Source organism: Acipenser ruthenus, chromosome 28 (genome assembly GCF_902713425.1).
Source record: "Acipenser ruthenus chromosome 28, fAciRut3.2 maternal haplotype, whole genome shotgun sequence".
Classification (NCBI taxonomy): Eukaryota; Metazoa; Chordata; class Actinopteri; order Acipenseriformes; family Acipenseridae; genus Acipenser; species Acipenser ruthenus.
The window spans coordinates 23,134,440-23,155,818 of NC_081216.1; the positions used below are offsets into that span (position 1 = coordinate 23,134,440).

Here is a 21,379-nt window from a genome sequence, read left to right on the forward strand (position 1 = left end):
CATGAGAGAGCCCTCCACCTGTACTGCACAACAGCTTAAGATCTTAATAAATAAAGCAAGCCTGCCTTGCATGCTGTCTTAGGCTAATATAATATACCATGTGTGGGTTTTACATCACTGATGAGGGCTTGTCATTATGCTTGCACATACGGTATTCTGAGTTTGAGTATTCCAAATGCATGTTCAGAATAATCTGTCAATGTAATGTCCCATTTTGATTCTGTATTTACATTAGAAGTACAGTATTTAGAGTACTAGCCCAGAGCAAAAAGTTTTACACATATGGAAAGACAAGCAAGAGCAGACTATTCTGCTTATGCACAAGTGTAACAATTTATTCTGAATACTGAAGTATTTATAATAATGACATTGAATCATGCACATAAGCTTGGTGATGGCCACATTCAAAATACAGAAAGCCAGTCTATTATATATTATCTTAAAAAATAAAAAAATAAAAAGCCGTTAAAGCTGTTAAATATTATATGGCATTGACCTCCAAGGCTGTACTCAGCTTTATGAGCTTTTATGACTAACTATTCTAGGCTAAAGCCCACTATAACATTATTACAAACTGACACTATAAATCAATATGCATTCTATACCAATATGTAGAGTAAGCTAGAGATGCCAAACAATCTGAATCTGCAAATAAAGCAACTTCAACGTCCAGCACATGATGCACAACTCTTCACAATGTAATGCACACGGTTTACTGCAGCACGGATCACCAGGGTACAGATTTAGTACGAGTTTGCTGTAGCACAAAGTTGAAATCAAGAACAAAGCTAACAATACAAATGTAAGTGCATCTAGAAGCAAATTCATATTTGTTTATTACAAGAAACAGTATTTTCAAACTTTGCATGTACGTTTAAGCAAAATAAATCCATCCAAAAAGCTTTTAAAGAATCCTGTATAGTAAATAACAGTATACTGTACTATTTTTATTGTTTATTTGAGATAGTTCATGCACAAGAGCAGCATCTCACGATCAAATGAATGCATAAAAGGAAATCCTACTGCCTATGGGTTCCGGTTCCGGTTCCGGTTCTGGTTCTGGCTGCGGCTCCTCTGCTGGTTTCTCTGGTTCTGTCGGAGGTTGCTCTGGAGTGGAGGCCTCTCCCTGAGCAGGGGGCTCTCCTGATCCTGCAGCCTCCTCCGGCTGTGCAGCAGCTGGTTCTGATTCCTTCTCCTTTGGGGTCTCATCCGGGACAGCCGCCGCTGGTTCTTCTGCCTGCACGGGTTTCTTTTCGGCAGTTTTCGGAAGCATGGGTTTCGTCATCGTTGTTGTAAAATGATTTCTTGAATATTGCAATCTGGTTATGCAGTGAGGCTGCACCAGCAGGACTAGTGTCCCAAAGACTGACAGCCACTAACCTCCAGCTGGACCACCAAAGCCTCTCCGTCTGTTCATATGTGATTATTTATAGAGAGAAATGCTAGGGATACTTTCCTAATCAGCTGTCTTTGTGACACTCCGGACTGCTGGATTAGACAGGAGCTGGTTCAGATATTTCAATATTTGCACCCAATGGGTTTCAAAACGGCAGGTGAAAACTGAGCAGTGTAAAGCAACCGGCTATGTGCCTCACAGCTTCCACCTCAAACCCAAAAGCAGCCTGGCTTCTGTACATGGCAAGAGCCAAATAGTTCATCATCAGGAATACCACCAAGAAAAAATATTGAAAAACATCCATGCATATTTTGCCAGATGGTACAGTAATATCTATATGATAACTGAAACCTTGCACATGTCATGTAGTATTTTACTGCAAATATGTTGATTTATTTATCTCACTATATGTTTGTTTTACCATTCAGTACAGAAAATAATAATACTGAACCCCAGTGAAAACACGCATTGCAACTTAAGAACGGCTTGAGTATTTAGTGAAGGATAAACAATGTTTGAACCTTGAATCGTATATATATATTTTGATGACATTTAAACTTCCAGTCAAAGTGTCACAGGGTTAAATCACGTTCGGGAGAAACCTAAGCGTGTTACTGACAGAGTCCTGTCCTGTGGAAGTGACCAGCTTTGGGTGACGTCTATAATTGATGTCCCATCTGCTAAAGAAGACCCTTCACCCTAATCCCCCACCCCCACCATGAAGAGTTAACGCTACATTTAAAATAAGCTTGCAGGCTCACATGACTTCCAGATACTGATATCTCTTGTAAAAGCTCATTGTTGCTTCACAATTTGCACCACGTTTCCTAAAAGAGACAATTGCTTGGTAATGTTACCAATTTTTTTTTTTTTAAATACTCAGAATACTAAATGAACTGCTCTTAACTGCGACTAAGTGTGCAGCTTGAATCTTTGATTCACAGTTAAAATCATTCTTATTTCTTTTTCAGAAAATGTGTCATTTGCCTTTGCAAGCTCCTAATGTTTTGAAACGGTTATTTGGGGTTTTTGTTAAACCAAATTAAAACGTGGTGCAAAAAACACCCTGGGAATGAACCGTTTACTTTTCGAGGTGGCAATGGGGATTAACATGCTTACCGATCGGTACGAAGGGCTGTGAAGGGGCGCTAGGCCGGGACATGCCAATGGCATTCACAGCGTAGATCCTCATCTCATAAGCCATGCCCTCTATCATCCTCTTTGCCTCATAGGTCAGACCCTTGTGGGGGTCAAAGTTGAGCCTCATCCATCGATAGCTCTTCTTCTTCTTTCTCTCCAGCACGTACCCTGAAAGGAATATTCAGTCGGTCAGTCAGAGCATCTCTCACCCCCCTATAAAATTGTGATCCAGCAGCCTTACCCTATCAATTCCATCTGACTGCTCAGCCCTTACAAAATTGACTTCAGTGCCTATAAACAGCAGGTCAATGTTGGACTCAGTAATGTTTTTATTGCTGTATGATGCATAATGACTGCTTGGAAATATTTTAACATTGTATGTCAAGCCGACTTACGCCTGCATTAGTGTTCAGTTTCGTATAGTTCAGGTTGAATACAGTTGAATTATGGGCACTCTGCATTACTGCAGAGTTACAGGTTAAAGGAAGCAATGCTCCAAACTCTAAAATTGGTAGCTTTACTGTTCTACTTCCATGTCCTTACCCAGAATGGGCTGGCCTCCATTGAACGCGGGTGGTTCCCACTGGACATTGCACCAGTCCTCACCCAGGCTGACAATCTTAGGGGCCTGGGGGGGGTCAGGGACATCTAGATAAAAACACACACAAGTCAATGCACCATGGATACAATGGAGTGGACAGCAGCTTTCAACAGAAAGCCATGCAGTGTACAGAATAGAAACACATAGTGCATGAATAACACCAGAATGGGAATTACTGCATGAGCTTTTAACTTCACACTCGTTGGTTAGAAAGTCCTCAGAAGCTACTGAGATGTGAGTAATAAAACAAGGACACAATATTACCGTTAGTTAATTACTGTTAGAATTCGGACATCCATTGAAATAGCAGCAGAGCTGCAGTATAGGGATGTAAGACTCCATTCTCTGCACGAATAAAAGGTGTCTATCTGGTTAATTTGGTAACGATTTGAAAATGTGCTCAGCCACATATCTCTTTTAAGATTTATTAGAACCTAATAAAATTCCTAATATATAATTAGAGTGAACAGCATGGCTGGGCATACCAACCTCAGCGATGGTATTTAAACTGCAGAACTCCACGGCATGTGTGTCCTTAATTGGGATGTATAATTCTCCCTTCAATAGCCTCCCATTGCTTCCACTTGTCAGGAGAGTTGAAATACTCCTGCCCACTAAAACAATACCCTGACATTTAGCAGATGGCAGGTGCTTGCATAATATTCCCTCCATAAATGCGTGAGCTGCTTTTAAAACGAGAGCACGCGTGGGTCACATTATAGGATCAAAGGTACAGGGGGGACATTTCAAACATGGTTGAGAACTCAATAGACTTGGGAATGTCATCTGCACGTCATTTGCAATGGTTAGAGACCCTTATAAAAACAGTGCTAGAGAGAATCAGTGCTGGCCAAGGTGTAGGAGATTTGAGCATGGACGGACAGAATATGCTGATGGCCCTTGTCATGCCAATGCCATTTAATTCAATTTTCAGTTCATTATTTATGAAGAACATGTTGCTAGTGCAAATTGATTCTCTAGGTTAGATTGCTTTACAAGATCACAGGATGGATAATGCACAGAAGAGGTTAGTACTGCCAATTAAAAAAAATACTGTTATAAATGTTACCAACTGGTTTATTTAAGGGACTGTTTAATACCAGTTGTTGTAAAAATGTGTATGCAAATGTGAAAGACTTAGTAACAGAGTTTGCTTAGTTTTCTCCTTTTCTGTCAGTGTTTTTTTGTTTTTTTTCTTTTTCTGGGCAAGACAACCATTATGCATTATAGCATTTGTTTTACTAATGCAAAAAAAGAAAACAGATTTATGAAGTATAACAATTTTTAAAAGAAAGAAAATGAAAGTAGGCAATTTACTCTAATTGCTAAATAATCAATTTAATTTAAAATAAAAAAGACTCATATATTTGGATCCGTATGGGATGCGTTGTGCATGCATGTACCTGTGTGTCTGCCCAGCCTGAATTAATTGTGTCGAAAGACGTTTCTTAGGTAGTATCTGCAGGCCAGCAGATGAGCATCAGATACTCACCCACGACTTTAACAGTAATGTCGGCGGTATCCTCTCCAGCCGGGTTCTTCACCACCACTGTGTAGACCCCCTCATCCTCTCTCTCTGCCCCCTCTATGGTGAAGACACAGTGATCCTTCATGGACTCCACATGCACACGGCCATCTGTGTCAGAGATCACCTGAGTGAACATGAGGAGCAAGAGTCACACCTGACCAACACCACTGCATGGTCAAGAGTCACACCGGACCAACACCAATGCATGTTCAAGAGTCACATCGGACCAACACCACTGCATGTTCAAGAGTCACACCGGACCAACTCCACTGCATGTTCAAGAGTCACACTGGACCAACACCACTGCATGTTCAAGAGTCACACCGGATCAACACCACTGCATGTTCAAGAGTCACACCGGACCAACACCACTGCATGTTCAAGAGTCACACTTGTTTCATGCTTCTAAAAAATCAGGGCAGAAAACGAAGAACCATAATTATGAGGGGAAAAAGGGGAGGCCCTGTGGACCATCAATGCTCCTGTAAATTTAAGCTCCAGGGCAGTTTCCAAAAAGTTTTAACCAGCACATCTTTCTGAAGAGTTTCACGTAATGTATACCTCATTCGCACTGCTTAAATTTAAGCAATCATCGTGTGATGAATGCCATGGATCACTTATTATTTAGGTAGTGTCAATAGGGTATTAATCTATACCACTTACAATGTCAGCAGTCAGTCGTTCAGATCATCTGAATCACTCCCGTTTCTCAATGCAGGACTTGCAGTTTCAGAAGCAGTATGTATTTTAAATATTAGCACTTACTCTGCTGTAAGAACCATCTGTATTACCTTGGCACGCAATTGCCCATTCTTTCCAGAGTTTTCATGTCGTCTTTGGGTAAGATATTAAAAGCACTTACAAACACGCCAAGCATACTGTACCTGTTAACTTGTTAAAGCATGTGCAGGTATATACAAAGAAGTCCACAGCTCCCATGGTCATTTTCAGAGCTGTCCTTTGCTGGGTATGTAAAGTTTTCATTCAAGGGCCATGGGGTCAATATGTTTTCTGTTTGTCCAACACGTGCAGAGCGATCAATCTATATACCACACGTCAGAGAGCGTGGAATAATATTTCATCTTAAACATAGCACATGTCTATCAATGGAAATTCCGAGGGTATAGAGAAAGCATGCAAAGGTTTATGAGCTGTGAACCTTCGAGTCACGGTAGGCACGCTAGGAACCCACCTACTGAGTTACAAGAAACTCCAAACGGAACACAACCCGAACATTCTGAGCCTTCATTAATGACATTTTTAACTTTTCAAATAGGCACGCCCACTTGTCTGCAGTGCCTCCATCTGCACTGCGACAAAGGAAGGCTGTTTCCTGTTTTTAATTTTCAAATTTCCACAGTTTTTTTTTTTTTTTGGTTTGTTACTCTGAAATAAGAATTATTTTCACTTGTCTTTTTTTCTTAATCTAAAAAAGAAATTTGCAAGTACCAAAAGTGTGTAAAAAAATGTTGATTTTAAATTTGAATGTAAGTGTAATGATGTAGCTGGTGTTTCATAACGTTGGCACCATTGGATGTAAAGTAATGTTTGTCTTTTTTGCTGCTATGTGTAAAGGGCAGTGTTGTGGGATGCAGTTATGGATTCTGCCCCCTGTTGGTGAGATGAGGTTAAAAGTTCTAAACCACAAATGCAGACGAGTGAGGTGGCAGTTTCACGCCCAGCCTCCGCCCCGGTTACATATGTACAGGCTGAACAAACATAATGGAGATAGTTCTGTAGAAGGCCTTGTGTCAAAATGTGTTCCCCTTTATCCAAATAACATTTGAAAGCTTTTAGATTTTTCCTACTCCTATCATAAATGACAACCCAGTTAAAAGTAGTCTATAACTTGCTTTGAACGGTGGACTGTGATCTGACTGATTTTCTTCAATCCAGAATGCCAGATTACAAACATTGTAACTTAATAATAAATAAATAAATAAATAAATGTAAAAAGAACAGTAAAATGACATTTAAAGCTACTCACGATTTAAAGAAAAAACTAAGAACAAAAAAAGAGCAGAAAGACAGAAAAGGCAGCCGAGAAGCATCGCTGTACCTCATACACCACAGAGACACACAGGACCTTGCTGCTGCTGAACTGGGACACTGAGGCTCTTACTGTAGTTCTGGAGTCCTGATAAGCATGCAGAGTCTGTATTTATGAACTTACTTTGCCGTCTTTCATCAAATCAGCACTGAACTCCATGTCTGAGGATTCCTCGCTCTTCGGTGGTCTAGTTTTACCCTACATGAGCAAAGCATAGCTGTGAAGCAGTAGGGAAGAGCAGCGACACCAAAGCAAGGTAGAGAAGAAGATTCACAGACAGAGCAAAGGCCAGGGTAGGAGGATAACAAGGTAGGGGGAGAACAAGCTTTGTGTGTGTCCATGAATTCAAATAATTCATCGTCTCCATTTGGTAGTGTTTCTACGAGCTTTAGGTTGTGAAGGGTTATTCCCCTGACTGTCATAGCCTGATCAGTGGTCTAGAGGATAAGTTAAATGTGTTTCTTAATATCATCCAGATACATTTCTTCAGCAATTTGGATTGCTCCCATGCTTCTTCGGTATGGTTTTTACTTTCAAGGTTCCGTCTTTGTGCACATGTCTAATAAAAATACAGTAGAATGCACATATATCTGTGAACAGATGTATAGCATCATAGATAGCAAGGATGTATGTCTGTATATATATATATATATATATATTTGGGGGCTGAATGGTAAGCAGTGTAAAACCAGCTTGGGGGATATTATGGGGTTCGTTGACTTTCTTGCTAGAAATATAAGAAATAAGAAAGAGTGAAAACAGGTAAACAGAAACAGAAGTTACAGGAAAACAAACAGAGGGATGAGAAGAAAAACCCCACAGTGCAACACTGCAGACCTTTGAGAACTGTATCCTTTTTCTAGTGCTGCTTCTGGTTCTCAGTTTGTCAAATACCTCGGGAAGCAATGCTTTACAAATCCAATGTCCTTCTCATGTGTAAACCTCACCCTCTGCCACCCATAGCTATGTTGTGTTAAGCTTTCACTAATGAAAATCATACAACTCTCAAAGTAGAAGCAGTACAGTAATGACACCACCAAAGGACTGAAACACTTAGCACATAACCTCCTTAGAATTATTTGGCATGTTAAGCTTGAACATTCGGGGGGGGGGGGGGGGGGAGGGTTCCATTCAATTACTGAACAGGTCCAATCCTGCCCAGTTTATTCACTCTGATAAGACTATAACACCCAAGTGGGATGGCAACCAAGATGATGTCAACAGGAACTTACCTGGGGGTCCTTCCCAAGTTGTTGAAACCAGACTTTCTTAACCTGTGCAGTCTTAAGCTGAGTAAACACTGTGGCTTGGAACTTGGTTTCAGGAGACTAGGTTAGGTCACCTTGGGGTTTGATACAACAAAGTTGCCTCAAACTAGGTTTTCTGGTGGTCTCCTGGAACCAGGTTTTAAGCCACTGCTCCTGAAAAAGTGGCTTTGTGTTTCCTCAGCTTTACATCCAGTTGAAAACGCCAGACATCCTTCCTCACTGTCTCCTGATTCACATTTTTTGAGTAACAATACAGAGTCATAAAAGACAAGTTACATTTCTTTCTTTCTTTCTTTCTTTCTTTCTTTCTTTCTTTCTTTCTTTCTTTCTTTCTTTCTTTCTTTCTTTCTAACCGACACCTAATAGTATAATAATGTTTATTTAAAATCCTTTTCTTGGGTAAGTATACTGTACGTAACTTGTACGCGTAACCAAATTTCTCAATAAATAGCATTCACGTTACTATACTGTAATGAAGGTAAATGAAGGATACTTATAAATTAGCTTTATTTCAAAGTATCTCTATGTTAGTAGTGTATATAGTTTGATAAATCGTGGGGAATGTGTTAGGAATGATGGATGAATACCTTATCAGCTTTGGTCCACACCACAGTGGGAGCAGGGTCTCCAGTAATGGGCACATCCAGTCTCAGTTTGTTTCCAGCCACCACAATAATAGTGGTCTCAGGGGTGTGGCCAACGCAGTCCAGGTGAATTTTGGGTGGATCTGTCAAAATCAATCATCACACACACACATGTTACTGCATTTAGTACAATGCATCATGAGCAATTTTAAATATATAACACAAATTCACTGCCAGAAACACACCATGATGCATTAACTAATAAGGTGTTACAGAGGTGGTGTGCATAAAGCCAAAGAACCAATCTAAAAAAAACGTACAGAATGTGGATGTTTTCTGGAATTCGGACTGATATGAAAGACAAGTGGAAAATGCTAGCATAATAACTATTCAAAAGAGAGTACAAAAACATACCTTGTCTAGGCACATAGTCAATCTTGACCTCTGTAGGAGGGGGAAAAAAACAGTTAACAAATATATTTGGATTGTTTTATATATTCTTGAGAGCAACACAATGGAAATTGCACAATTTTCTTTAACTGTGGGATCTGTGTTGCTGGAAGGACTGTATGATGAATACCTAGGAAGTTCAGTTTGGCAGAGAGATTAAAGGCGTATCCTTCGGGGACAAAAGTGTAATCGCCTTCATCTTCTGGCTTCACGTCATCAATTGTCAATTTATGATTCCTAAAGAGAAATTAATATTTTATCATTGCAGAAAAAAAAAAGTATTTGAAGCATCTCTGTCATATTGGTATTTTTGCAGTTTTCCCATGCTTTCCCCATGGTTATACTATGCATTTACAATAGTTTACCCTGGTTTGCTATGTTCATTCCTGAATTATTTTTGTCGAGCTGAAGAATAAACTCCTTTTCTGTGTATACAGATACTTCTACACTCCCTCGGACTGGGACCTAGGAGTCCCGTCAGGTAAGGACTGAAAGGGTTAACATGCCTCTATGCTATGCTATGCTTTGCTATGCTTTTGCTATGGTAAACCTTTAGAGAGATTACAGCGTGAGGGATGGCACAGTAAGGGATGGCAGTGCATGATACTGTACCTCGGGAGTTACACTGTGAATTCTCACCTGCCGATGTGTGTGATGTGGACTCTGTCGCTGGCTTTCACCTCCATGCCATTCTTGTACCAGATTCCTTTCACATTCTCGTCGGAGACCTCGCATTTAAACACAGCCTGGTCTCTGGCCTTCACTGTCAGGTCAGCAATGCTCTGGTACACTTCCAAGTCTTTTTCTGTCAGGCAGAGGAGAACAAAATGTGTGTCAGAAGTGCCGTGAGAGAATGCAGATCCCAACACTGTAGTGGATCCTAGGATGTTGCTCCATGTAGCTTTGGTGGACTACCATGTTATCTGCAATGAAATCCATAACTTCATACTAATCGTAAACCCTGATTTAAAAATCAAAGGTCACTCAGGGATTGTGGGATCTTATTGTGTTTTGTTTTAAAGAAACCGGCTCATTACAAATAAAAAAAAATCTGGTTAACAAGGAGAACACAGCCAAACAAATAGCCAGGTTTTGTCGTTGTGTTTATCATGAATAAAAAAAAAAAAGAAATGCAATTTCAGACTATTGTCTTGTGCGTCTAAGCATGATGAACATTGTTCACTTCAACAACAACAAAGTTCCTTTGCTTTCGGTGACTACAATAAAGCTTAAAGAAAAACAATAAAGAGAATGTCACATGCGTGCTTTACCTATATATGAAGGAAAATCAGCCACAACGGCAGTGTATTTCCCTGTCGGTTTCTGAACACACCTCCTGGCTACGCGACAACGCATTTTCTTTGTAGCCAGTTTGGCTACATCGAGTATGAGATACTCGATGTAGCCAAATGAGATGCCAGGCAGTGGAGACAGGGCATTCGTTTATTTTGGTTTAGTTGTAGTTTTATCTCTGTTGTAATATTGTTTCCACAGTGCAGAGAGTGTTCCTTGCAATTCTGGCTTATAAGCAGTGAGCTGGCCCACATTTGCTTCTCTGTTATGTTATGAAGAGAAATTTGTTAACCCAGGAACTGAAACTCCAAGAAAAAAAGGAAACAGGTGGAGCACTTTAGTACAAGGTCCATTGAGCTCTGCCAAGACCTTGTTGGGTATGACCCAAAGAAAATAAGGCGTGGATGTTTCCTATGTATAGCAGCATTTACATTTTATTTGAGTAATAACCTTGACACCCAGATGGAGCCGTCGATCAGATTTCAGGAAGGAAAACAGTAGAGAAGTAGCATATACAGAATTAGAGCCAACCCTTTCAGTCCTGGCAGGACCCCAAGCTCCCACCTTATCTTAACATGTTAACATATGCCGTTGGATATCACGTTGGAACCTCACGGGACTCCTAGGTCCCAGTCTGAGGTTGTGTGTAAATATATGTTAAAACATTTTTTGTCCTGTTTTCATGTATACTCAATAAAGAAGTTCCATTCTTGAGCTTGACTAAAATAATTCAGGACTGAAAGTTTTAATTGCACAAAACTGCCTTCTCTAGCGCAAAGACTCTTCCGACAATTCAGCTTATCGAATCCAGCAGGTTCAGAGACAGAATCCTCTGCTGCTGTTGTTACTGTGCTGTAAGCACTTATATCATTAGTACTTCGAAACGCACCTTGGACCATGAGCTCAGCTACGGACTCCCCGCCATTGGTCTTGACCATGTAGTGGCCACAGTCTTCCTTGGTAGCTTCGTTGATGATCAGGTAGTGCTTCCTGCCGTCTTTCTTGAAGCGATACTTGAAAGTCTCCTCACGGGTCAACTCCACACCATCCTTTTCCCTACAAGGTCAAGCGATAAGTGCTGACTTATCAAACCAGAGCACCAATGACATGAGTGGAGGGGCAAAGAGGGAACTCAATGTGCAGAGCAACACACAGGCAGACAGACAGGCAGACCGGCAGACAGGCAGACACAGTGGTGTTGCTAGGATTCCAATACAACCCTCACAACTCTTCTAAACAGACTCTGTAAATATATTGAGAAGGTATTACAGAGCGTTGTTGCTTTTTCATGATTATTTAATGTCAGGGTTGAGTATAAATTGTGTACCTCCTTTAAGCTGAATAGTAAACTATGCACATTCTTGTTCATATGTAATTACATTTTAATTACAAAAACTATACTGTGTTACCAAAAAGCTTTCATTTGTTTCTTTGATACTGATATTGATATTGACTATTGTTACGAACAAACATTTATGATTTATATAAATGTAACCACACGGTATTCTGTGGTACCACAACATTGTCATGTGTCAAGGTTACAATATTCTTTTGTCCATAAGATTTTACTCATATGTTTTTTGTGGTCGTCTCCAACTCATGTATAGCTTCCCCTCTCCCCACCCCCCAACCCCCCCCCCCACCCCCCATGTTGCCCTTCTACATGGCATCACTTCCACCCTCTGCCTGACAGTGACACCTGCAGGAGGAGGTGGGATTAGCGCCTCCGCAAAATCTCTTAATGACCCTGTCTGTCAATGGGGGCAAGTCATATAGCATAGGTGGGCCAAATGACCTTTTCTTGTTCTAGAATTTCTTATGTTCTTATATCAGCAATATAAACGTGCAACAGAAATCCAGCTTTAAGGAGTCTATATATAATATGAACTAGCCCTTTAATCTTTCAATCACTCACCATTTGACCAGGGCTCCCTCTTCGGAGACCTCACACACAAACTCCACTCTCTCTCCCTTCATCGCCATCTGATCCTCAAGGGATTGCACGATGAGTACCGGGGGTTCTAGAGACACACAGAGGCAGCAAACACAGACCACCATCAAATATGCAGTGCTGTTTATTGTGTTTGATTGAAAGGTACAAAAAAAGACAATGATCTCATTAATCTTTACAGCAGCTTTTAAAAAGAGCCAAAAAAAATGATAATATTATATTACAGGTAAGTGATGTTTTTTGGCATGTTATGTAGCCTTACCATTTAATAATTGCATATGGTTATCTTAGTTTTGGTAATGTTTGGTAAGAAATTGTTAATATGAACAGCATTCAGTCCCCATGTGGCTTGGATTAGTGAGAGTCTACAGTATATATAACACATCCGTTGTAAACGATCACATATTATCATACAGTAATAGTTCACCAAATGGACAGTACTTCCATTGGATAATGATTTTCCTTGGGATCTCCCTTCTCTGAAGCCTACCTTTGACGAAGAGCTCAGTGAAGCACTTCTCCTCTCCGATGACACACTGGTAAGCAGCGTCATCGGCCAGAGAGCAGTTGTTGATGGTCAGAATCCTTTTGTTTCCGACATTCTCAAAGATGTACCTGGTTTAACAAAGGGCAGGAGAGACAGTTTGAGATGAATGCAAAACATGAGCGCCAGTCTGCGGCACCTGCTGGAGAAACACAGCGTTACGCCAGAAATCTCAGAAATTCTAGTCAGCCAGCGCCCTCTAGCTTGCTAATCATTGCCATGAAGCATTAACGTCAGCTGTGACGCAGTTCTCGACACTTCATGGCCACTAAACATCCCCTTTTTAAATTCACCTTCACCCATGCACAGTAAAAGCAGGAGTGTTAAAGCAGTATAGATGTGCACAATATAGATGAACTTACTTGCTACAGGTGACATCAACAGTCCCACGTGGTAGTCAGAACGTGAGATGAAAGAAAAGAAGAAGCAATTAAGACATGAGCAAAAAAATTTTTTTTTTTTAAATGACAAAAATTACACACTGTAAACTGTGTGCAATAATATGTCAAAGACATTTGTTATGACAAGACATTTTTATGACATCATAAATGCGTAGAATATAGTCACCGAGACTTCACTGTGAAAATAATGAAGTGATAGAAACCTGATTCGAGGGTGCTCATGCATATGGTAGACTGTGTTGGCCAGGTAAGAGTACAGAACAGGTCAGCTACCAAGGTCATGCCTGATGACCAGGGATTTATTGCGAGTGTGAAACCTTTACTGCCTTTTAAAACTCTGATGCACACGTTTATTTCAATGAACAGCAGCAATACATCTGTACTCAGTACAGCATGCATGTCCTTGCTTCGCTCGTACCTGCCACTTATTTTGATTTCCTGCCCATTCTTCAGCCACTTCACCTCTGCATCAGGATCGGCCACCTCAACCACAATCTTCATTTTGTGGCCTTTGTCCACCTGGTAGGCTGGGTCAGGCTTCTTAAGGAATGCTAGCATAAGAAGAAACATAAGTAAATATATATGCAGTCAAAAAATGTTCAGCAAATAATAAAAGGATAGTACACAGTGCTTTATCCCACCCAGATTTATCAAGGCACACCGTAGAGTGATCTGTTTTAGATTTTCTTAACAAGGGCATCTTTTCGTCCTTAAAGGCAGTTCCTGAGTTTCTTGTGACGGGTTGCACTTGACCAGCCTGACAGATTATTCCGTGGACCACCAACCTTCACTCTTCTTTTCCTCTTTCTTCATCCTCTTCAGTCTCTTCAGCATGCCGCGCAGGTCGGTGATGCCGTACTGGAAGGCGATCTTCTCGTACTCGGACGCCGGGGCTTTCTTTAGGATATCCCACACGTCCACCTCCGGCTCATTGCTCACCTGGGTGGCCCTGGAGCAACAACATGCAGCGTGTCAAGAACGCTCCACAGAGCAAGATAAGGGACCGGGCTAACTAAGCTCTTTAAACAAATGGAACGATTCAAGGATTTTTAACTTGCCCAGAAAACTACAAAAACACAGCAAGTTGCCACAGTCATTTTGCAGCTGATCAACTTGAACGTGAGTGTCTGTTCTTTCCTTGAGAACCATGTGATAGAACAGACTTAGTAAACCTGGCCCATTTTCTCTTGTGCAAACAGATGTTGCGATGTTTCTTATAAACATTACTCAATAACACTTGTATCTTGGTACAAACGTATAAGTCACATGATCAGGTATTTGCATATATTTAACATGATTTTAAATATCAACGTTTGGACTTTTGGAAATAAGGAAACATATTTCCCTAAAAAAATATCAAAACTTTCTTGTCTACTTTGTATTCTGATTTAAGAGAAACACAGAAATGCACGTTCCAGTCAGATGAATTCAACATGCTCGATCGAGTTTAGCAAATGAACAAAAACAAACAGGCCGAACAATCATGCAACTAAAATCGCTTTTGAAACAGAACGATTTTGACCATTTTCTTACCGATTTGATGCTTTTATAAAACTGCTGCACTCAGAAAGATGCACAACATCAGCAGAAACGGAAAGGCACCCTCATGGCAAAGCAAAGCGAAACTTGTTAGCACAGGGCACACATCGCATTGCATGATAAACAGTACTGCACTTCTACTGTCAGATGCTTTGCACCACTTTGCAATTTACTGTGGTCAGTCAAAACTTCAATTATCATTGAGCAAAAAATCCCTTTCATTTCACAATGCATACTTTTCAAATATCACTGTATATTGAAGAATGATAATATAAAATGAATCATTTGGAAGTGCACTGCTAGGAGGACTATTCAGTAAGTACAAAAATACAATGAATACAATTTACAAACTGCTGCAGAGCATGACAGTACTTTTTCAGTTACATTTTGGCCCCACTAGTTTAATGATCCATTGATACACATGTTATTATGATTTGTTTATTTAGCAGACACCTTTATCCAAGGCGACTTACGGAGACTAGGGTGTGTGAACTATGCATCAGCTGCAGAGTCACTTACAACAACGTCTCACCCGAAAGACAGAGCACAAGGAGGTTAAGTGATTTGCTCAGGGTCACACAGTGAATCAGTGAGTGAGCTGGGATTTGAACCTGGGACCTCCTGGTTACAAGCCCTTTTCTTTAACCACTGGACCACACACCCTTCTGTATTAAAAGTGATACAGATTATTAACAAGAGATAACTATTTATTACAGTGTAAATATGTTTTTATAATGCATGTCTTATAACACTGTGTTGCTATACCCTGTTGATATATTATCGATATTATTAACAGCACTATAACATTGTTATAACATCTGTTATAACATGTGTATATGTATAGTACTTCTTGATCTTTATAGCAGATCCTTAAACTAAAGTGCCATCCATATTTCATGCATTCCAAAAATATCCGCAATAATCTCGTGATATCCAAAGTCTTTCTTTGTGAATAAAATAATGTTATGTATTCCTGAAGCAGTTCCAGACAGTCGATGGCTTCTTTAACCATGGTCTACAACAGTTGAAATTAATTAAAAAGCATAACTCATGCCCAATGCTTTTGTGAAAAAATGAAATGCAGATTCCTTTTCTGTGATTCTGGCTTTCAACTGTGTAACCAGGAGAGCAACACGGGTCACAATTTGACAATTTGGGCTTTGCTAACTCACATGAAGACTTTGAATGCCTGTACCTTCTGTACACCCAAATAACAGTTACAGTGGAAAGGCATGGGTTTGTGGTGCTGTCCCTGGTTGGGCAGTTACTGTCATTCATAGTGTAGGTGTTTTGAGTTCTTCGATATTCTTCCTGTGGGTCCGCATATATTGTGTTGATTCTCAAACATCATAGAGAGTAGACCACGGGGATGGAATTAAGACTTGCAATTGCATAGCATTCACCCATTCCAGGTTTTACTACGAGCTTAATTAGCCACAGAGTAAAGGTAGCAAGCTCAGATGTGTCTTATTAAACACATAAAACCAGGAAGGGACCACACTGCAGCAGTATGCAACAGGAGTCTTTTTTTGCATCCCTCGACCAGGATTTTGAGTGGAAAACAAAAGTGAACAAGTACTGATATCTCTTTTGAATGTGTTGGGAAGGGCGTGTCAAACAGAAATGCCTGAGGCCAAGCACCATTACGAAAATGCGTTCGAGAATCAGAAACCTGTAAAAATACGCTGCGTTTGTCTGTAAACTGTACATGCATCAGCCAAGAAAGTATCTGTAGATATATCGATTTTAATTTAATATCTTATTCCAATGTTTTATTGATGAACACATTGGAAAAGCTTGCTGGGATTCTACATATTGTTTACAAGAGAAACCTGTTACAGTCAGTCTTGTAAATACAATTGTTGCTCCCCTCCCCCTCCCCAATAAATACACTCAAGTAAATCATTATGACTGATGTTTGCTATCAATAAAGAGAAGTAAAAGTAAGGATCTTAAAAAAATGGTAATAAGGAAGACAAAACAGTAGGCAAATGATCCACACACAAAAAGCGCTTTGGTGGGGTGAATGATTGCAGGCTGTTTCGTTGATTTGGCAGAGACAGGGTGAACAACCACAACTCAAGAAACTCAGGTGCATGTGGTCAGGCTAAATTGCTGATTAGCCTGGCCACATGTATGAAAGCACCTGGATCAGTCTGAAAGTGAGTTCAAAGATAGAACTCATACAGGGGGCCGGGTTTTGTTAAGAAGAGATGCACAAAGGCGACTTTTGTTTTTGTCTCGCTGATTTTATTTGTTTATTTTCTATAAAAATGCTCATCCCTGAAACTTAATTTGGCTGTTCTGATGATTCCTGACTACCTGACTCCCCAGCAATCTGCCAATCTGTTACAAGCTCACACTTTTACAATGGTACTTGACCTTGACATTCATGTGATAATGCAGGGGGAAAGAGTGCATTGGAGATATCTGAGCGGCCAGTATGTGTGGTAAAGACTTGTCAGAATAACAAGGCTGTACCATTACGTCAGCTGAGTATTAGCCTGAGCATCAGAGTTTGAATGTCTGTTTGCAAATGAAATAAGTCAGCAGGAAATATTATCAAATACAGATTTATGGTTTCAGGGTTATCATATGTGGGGGACAGAATGCATTGAAAAAGAGGAAAATCAAATATATTTATATATGTAAAAAATCAGAGTACACATACAAGTGATATTAAAAATGCTTGGTAAATAAAGGTGATATTGAAATACATGCAAAGTGGATTTTACAGGTCTTCGAGATCCGGAGGTAGTTTTGGGGTAGAGGTGGAGCAAAGAGCAGTGCTCCTGACCTTGTGCAGCCCTGCCAGTTGTGTGAGAGAAGGGTTTTTGAAAGGCATGGAGCACAGTGTTGATGAATAAAGTTGTGCTGCACACCCTCATTTGAATAATAGAGCTCCATTTACAACAGCTCATTAGCTTTATCATAAGAGTGTTTACTTACCAAGACAAACACAGGAATAAAACGCCACAGTCTGCTGTGGGTGCTGCCTTGTGGTTTGAGCTTAAAAAAGGTTCGTTTTAACTCACATTAAAATGTCTGAGAATTCTCTCATGACCACTATAAAACGTATTCCATTATTTCAAGAGGCAGACTCATTTTCAGCTACACCGCATTTCCTTCTGGCTCTGTTTTTTAGTGTAATTGAAATGAAGCAGTTGGAAGTGTTCTCATTCTCTTGAGTCAACGGGTAATTTCTTTCCATCGTACAAGTGTGATTTGTTATCATTAAACAAGCCGTAGACTACAGTTCGGAGGTAATATGTAGCTTTAATGGACCCTTGATCCAGGATTAATGTTTGTATTGACTTTCCAATTAAAAGATAACAACAAAGTTTGAATGTTAAAGAGTATGATAACTCAGTTATCAGCAAATACCACATTGAACAAATGTGGTATTTCTTACATACCCTAGGGACAGAGTGTAGCAGAGTCTAATAGTTGCACTGGTGTACCAGAGGTTAGACATGATTGCAAGAGCTCTATTGAGGCCACAGGGGGGGCTTTAAAATTCAAAACAGAAAATCATGCAAAGTGATTATAACAAATGAAGAAGGCATTAGTTAATATAACTCTGATATTTCATAGCAGTACCAAGTGGCTCCTTAAGCGTACAGTACTTCCATTCAGACAACTACTGCCCAAACCTTTCCCCATTTCTCATTTTCAAGCAGTGTGTGGTGGCGGTACCAACCTGCAGCCATGCATGTCTGCAGTGCAATATTTAGCAGCAGTGTGTTAATGGCTGCAATCCATGCACAACGGGTCCCATGCATTAGTGTGAGCTGCACACACTGAGATCCTTACTCTCTGAGAAGGAGGTAGGGGGAACCCGTATATCAGTGAAGGAACAGGACAACAGGAAAACAGGCATAAAGACAAAAGGGAAAATGCATTAGAAGCGAATACAATTTTCTACTATGTATAATATATCACGTACAGTAATACACTTCAATGCACTATGCAGTTCCATATTATATGAAATGTTGATATTTTCAAGGTGAAAAATGATTGCCGTTTAATCAATTGCATTATATACCTGATGACAGCACTATTCCACAGCAAGTAACTAAAGACTGTTACTGATAAACAGCTGCATGGATGGAAAGATATACTGAACAGTATGTAAGGCACAGCCATATTAAATAATGACCTGATCAGTGTTTGGTTAGTTGAATATGTTTACTGTACCTCTTTCTCAGCAAAGCACTGAAATCCAGCTCTCCCGCCTCCTCGCCTCCATCACAGCTACTGTACAGGAGAATGAAAACAGGTCATCCAATCAGCATGGTCTGGAACCTCTGCTGGGAACCCTCACCTGCTCTAAAGCTCCGACTGCACCAAGTGGCTACTCACAGAGGGGTGTCCTGCAAAATCTTGATAAGCAGCAATTACATTTTTTTTTTAGATAACCTGTCCTTGGTTCCTGTTACCAACCAATATAAAAACTAAAATGTTTGTGGAGTTTTCCTACATATCTTTCTTTTTTTATTTCCAGAAAATATTTTTTGAAGGTAATTTTAATTATAATGGGGTGAATCTGAAATGATGGTGCATCAAGATTTTCCAGGATGCCAAAATATAATGAAGAAAGAAAAGTCACTGATACACTGATAACTCACTGTGATCTCTCACTTTCTCTTTCTATCTGTCTATCTGTCTATCTATCTATATCTATATCTATATCTATATCTATATATATATATATATATATACCATTAATTAATTTTGATAACAGATTTGAAGATTTGATACTGTCGATTAGAAAATTCATCATATAAAATTACTAGCTTTCAAGTTATCAAAAGTCTCATCTTGTTTAATTTTGCTGATTCGGTAAAGCATACACAACAGTAGTAAAGTTGAAAAGCACACTGTTGATAAAAAAAAAAAAAACCTACAGAATTCATGAGTTAAATTGCACATCTATAACCAAAGCTGCATCTGAATAGGAATTGTAGGTGACGCTGTAGTTGGTCTCTGATTTTATGAACTTAAAGCAAACAGCTTACAGTGCAAGACTTAAAGTATGTAACAGGCAAACAAAAAGTGTTAAATGATGCTTAGATAATTGTGTAATTTATAATCCATACACGGTAAGCTATTTCAATGTTGACCACTGTTGTTGATAATAACTTCTTTAATCTTTAACCCAGTTACTCCAACAGTATGGGTTATACTGTAAGGATGTACCCACATACTGTATCGGTGCCTCCTATGGTTTTCTTTCCACACGTTGGTTGAGGAGTCAGTATTAGGTTTTATCAACACCACCACACAGCTATCAGTAACTACGAGGGTACAAGACATGTATGAAAGGGATTGGGCTGTCATACATTATAGCGGAAGATATGTTGTGAATGAAGACAAAGGCTTGGTGTTAGTTTGATGAAATGAAGAGATCAAGTACAAAGTGACACTAAAAAGGTTTGTGTTGAAACCGGTCAATATATAGATATATTGGTCAGCTCAATTTCTAAACAGAACAAAATAACCAGAACGCCCCATACAGTTATTTTTTCAGTGCTCAAGGCGTGGGTAATGAATGAGGGGAGATATTTAGACATGAAATGAACTAGACAATGGAGACAGGGGGCTTTTGTTTTAATCTTGACTAATGCCACACTGGCACATTCCCTTTTGATTCCAGTAATCTGGTGCTAGCATTACAGTACTGGGATTAAAAACAAAGCCTGTTTTCAGTGAATTCCTAAAACAGAACAAAACACACAGTGTATGAGTGATCATGCTTATCCAGCCCAGAATTCTTTTGCACTAAAAGTACGATGCACAGTAGCATACGTAGCTTTGTAGTCAACCATTAGCACAAGGGATTCTGGGAAATTCTTATTTGTGCAGCTGTTCTCACTGTTTCTTAAAGGGATTAGGTTGTGGTGCAGAGCAAGAGAGAAAAAAAAAAAAAGTTTGTTATGGATCTCCAATTATTTATTTAAGATGACCAGTGTTGTTGTATTACTGTATAATTGACAATGTCCACTTTTTTGTATTGGTGTTTAATGGATTTTATTTGCACAGTATTTTTTTTATCTCTCATCCCACGACCACCCTGCCAGAAAGCCTGGAGACAAAAGTCTGCAACAAATGTTTGATTTACTACCTTCCACCTGCTGTACTCTTCCGTTTACCTCCGGGTATGAGGCTCCTAATGAACGGTCATTTCCATAAAGTGATCATTACATTGCAGGACAAGGTTTAATCTAACTTCATTGTTACACAAAAGCAGCAGACATCAACAGACAAATGTATACAAAGGTGACCCAGAATGCACTGAGCACAATTACCAGTAGCTACAGTATGCAGACCCGTACAAATCTGTAATGCCTGGATTAAAGTAAAACTACGGCTGGGTTGCATTCAGAGACGTTCTATAGTACCATTGAATGACATGCCAATATAGCACCATAATGGCTCAGCGGCACTCTATTTTTTAAATTTAATTCAGTCTTAATCCTGATAAAGAACAGCATTGCACTAGGGACAATTGCGAAACTAGACTTTTTTGCGGAAAACACATGAGTCTAATACTTGTTTTAATACTGATGTGAATGAAAAATAATGTTTTATAATGGTGAGGGGGCTCATATTAATGCCTCCATTTTAATGGGGT

At 39.7% G+C, this 21,379-nt stretch overlaps 1 protein-coding gene across 1 annotated transcript in view; it reads right to left on the reverse strand.

Moving 5' to 3' along the window:
* Positions 1-21,379, reverse strand: part of LOC117434953 (myosin-binding protein C, cardiac-type-like) — a 41,821-nt gene that overhangs the window by 12,967 nt on the left and 7,475 nt on the right. Inside the window, exons 8-21 of the mRNA XM_059002865.1 lie at positions 18,943-19,002; positions 13,992-14,155; positions 13,625-13,757; positions 13,168-13,170; positions 12,752-12,876; positions 12,226-12,331; positions 11,200-11,366; positions 9,657-9,822; positions 9,148-9,254; positions 8,982-9,011; positions 8,571-8,710; positions 4,630-4,789; positions 3,080-3,184; positions 2,516-2,704 (exon numbers count right to left, since the gene is read on the reverse strand). Of these exons, the coding sequence (XP_058858848.1) occupies positions 2,516-2,704; positions 3,080-3,184; positions 4,630-4,789; positions 8,571-8,710; positions 8,982-9,011; positions 9,148-9,254; positions 9,657-9,822; positions 11,200-11,366; positions 12,226-12,331; positions 12,752-12,876; positions 13,168-13,170; positions 13,625-13,757; positions 13,992-14,155; positions 18,943-19,002 (1,655 nt within the window). The remainder of the gene's footprint in view (positions 1-2,515; positions 2,705-3,079; positions 3,185-4,629; positions 4,790-8,570; positions 8,711-8,981; positions 9,012-9,147; positions 9,255-9,656; positions 9,823-11,199; positions 11,367-12,225; positions 12,332-12,751; positions 12,877-13,167; positions 13,171-13,624; positions 13,758-13,991; positions 14,156-18,942; positions 19,003-21,379) is intronic.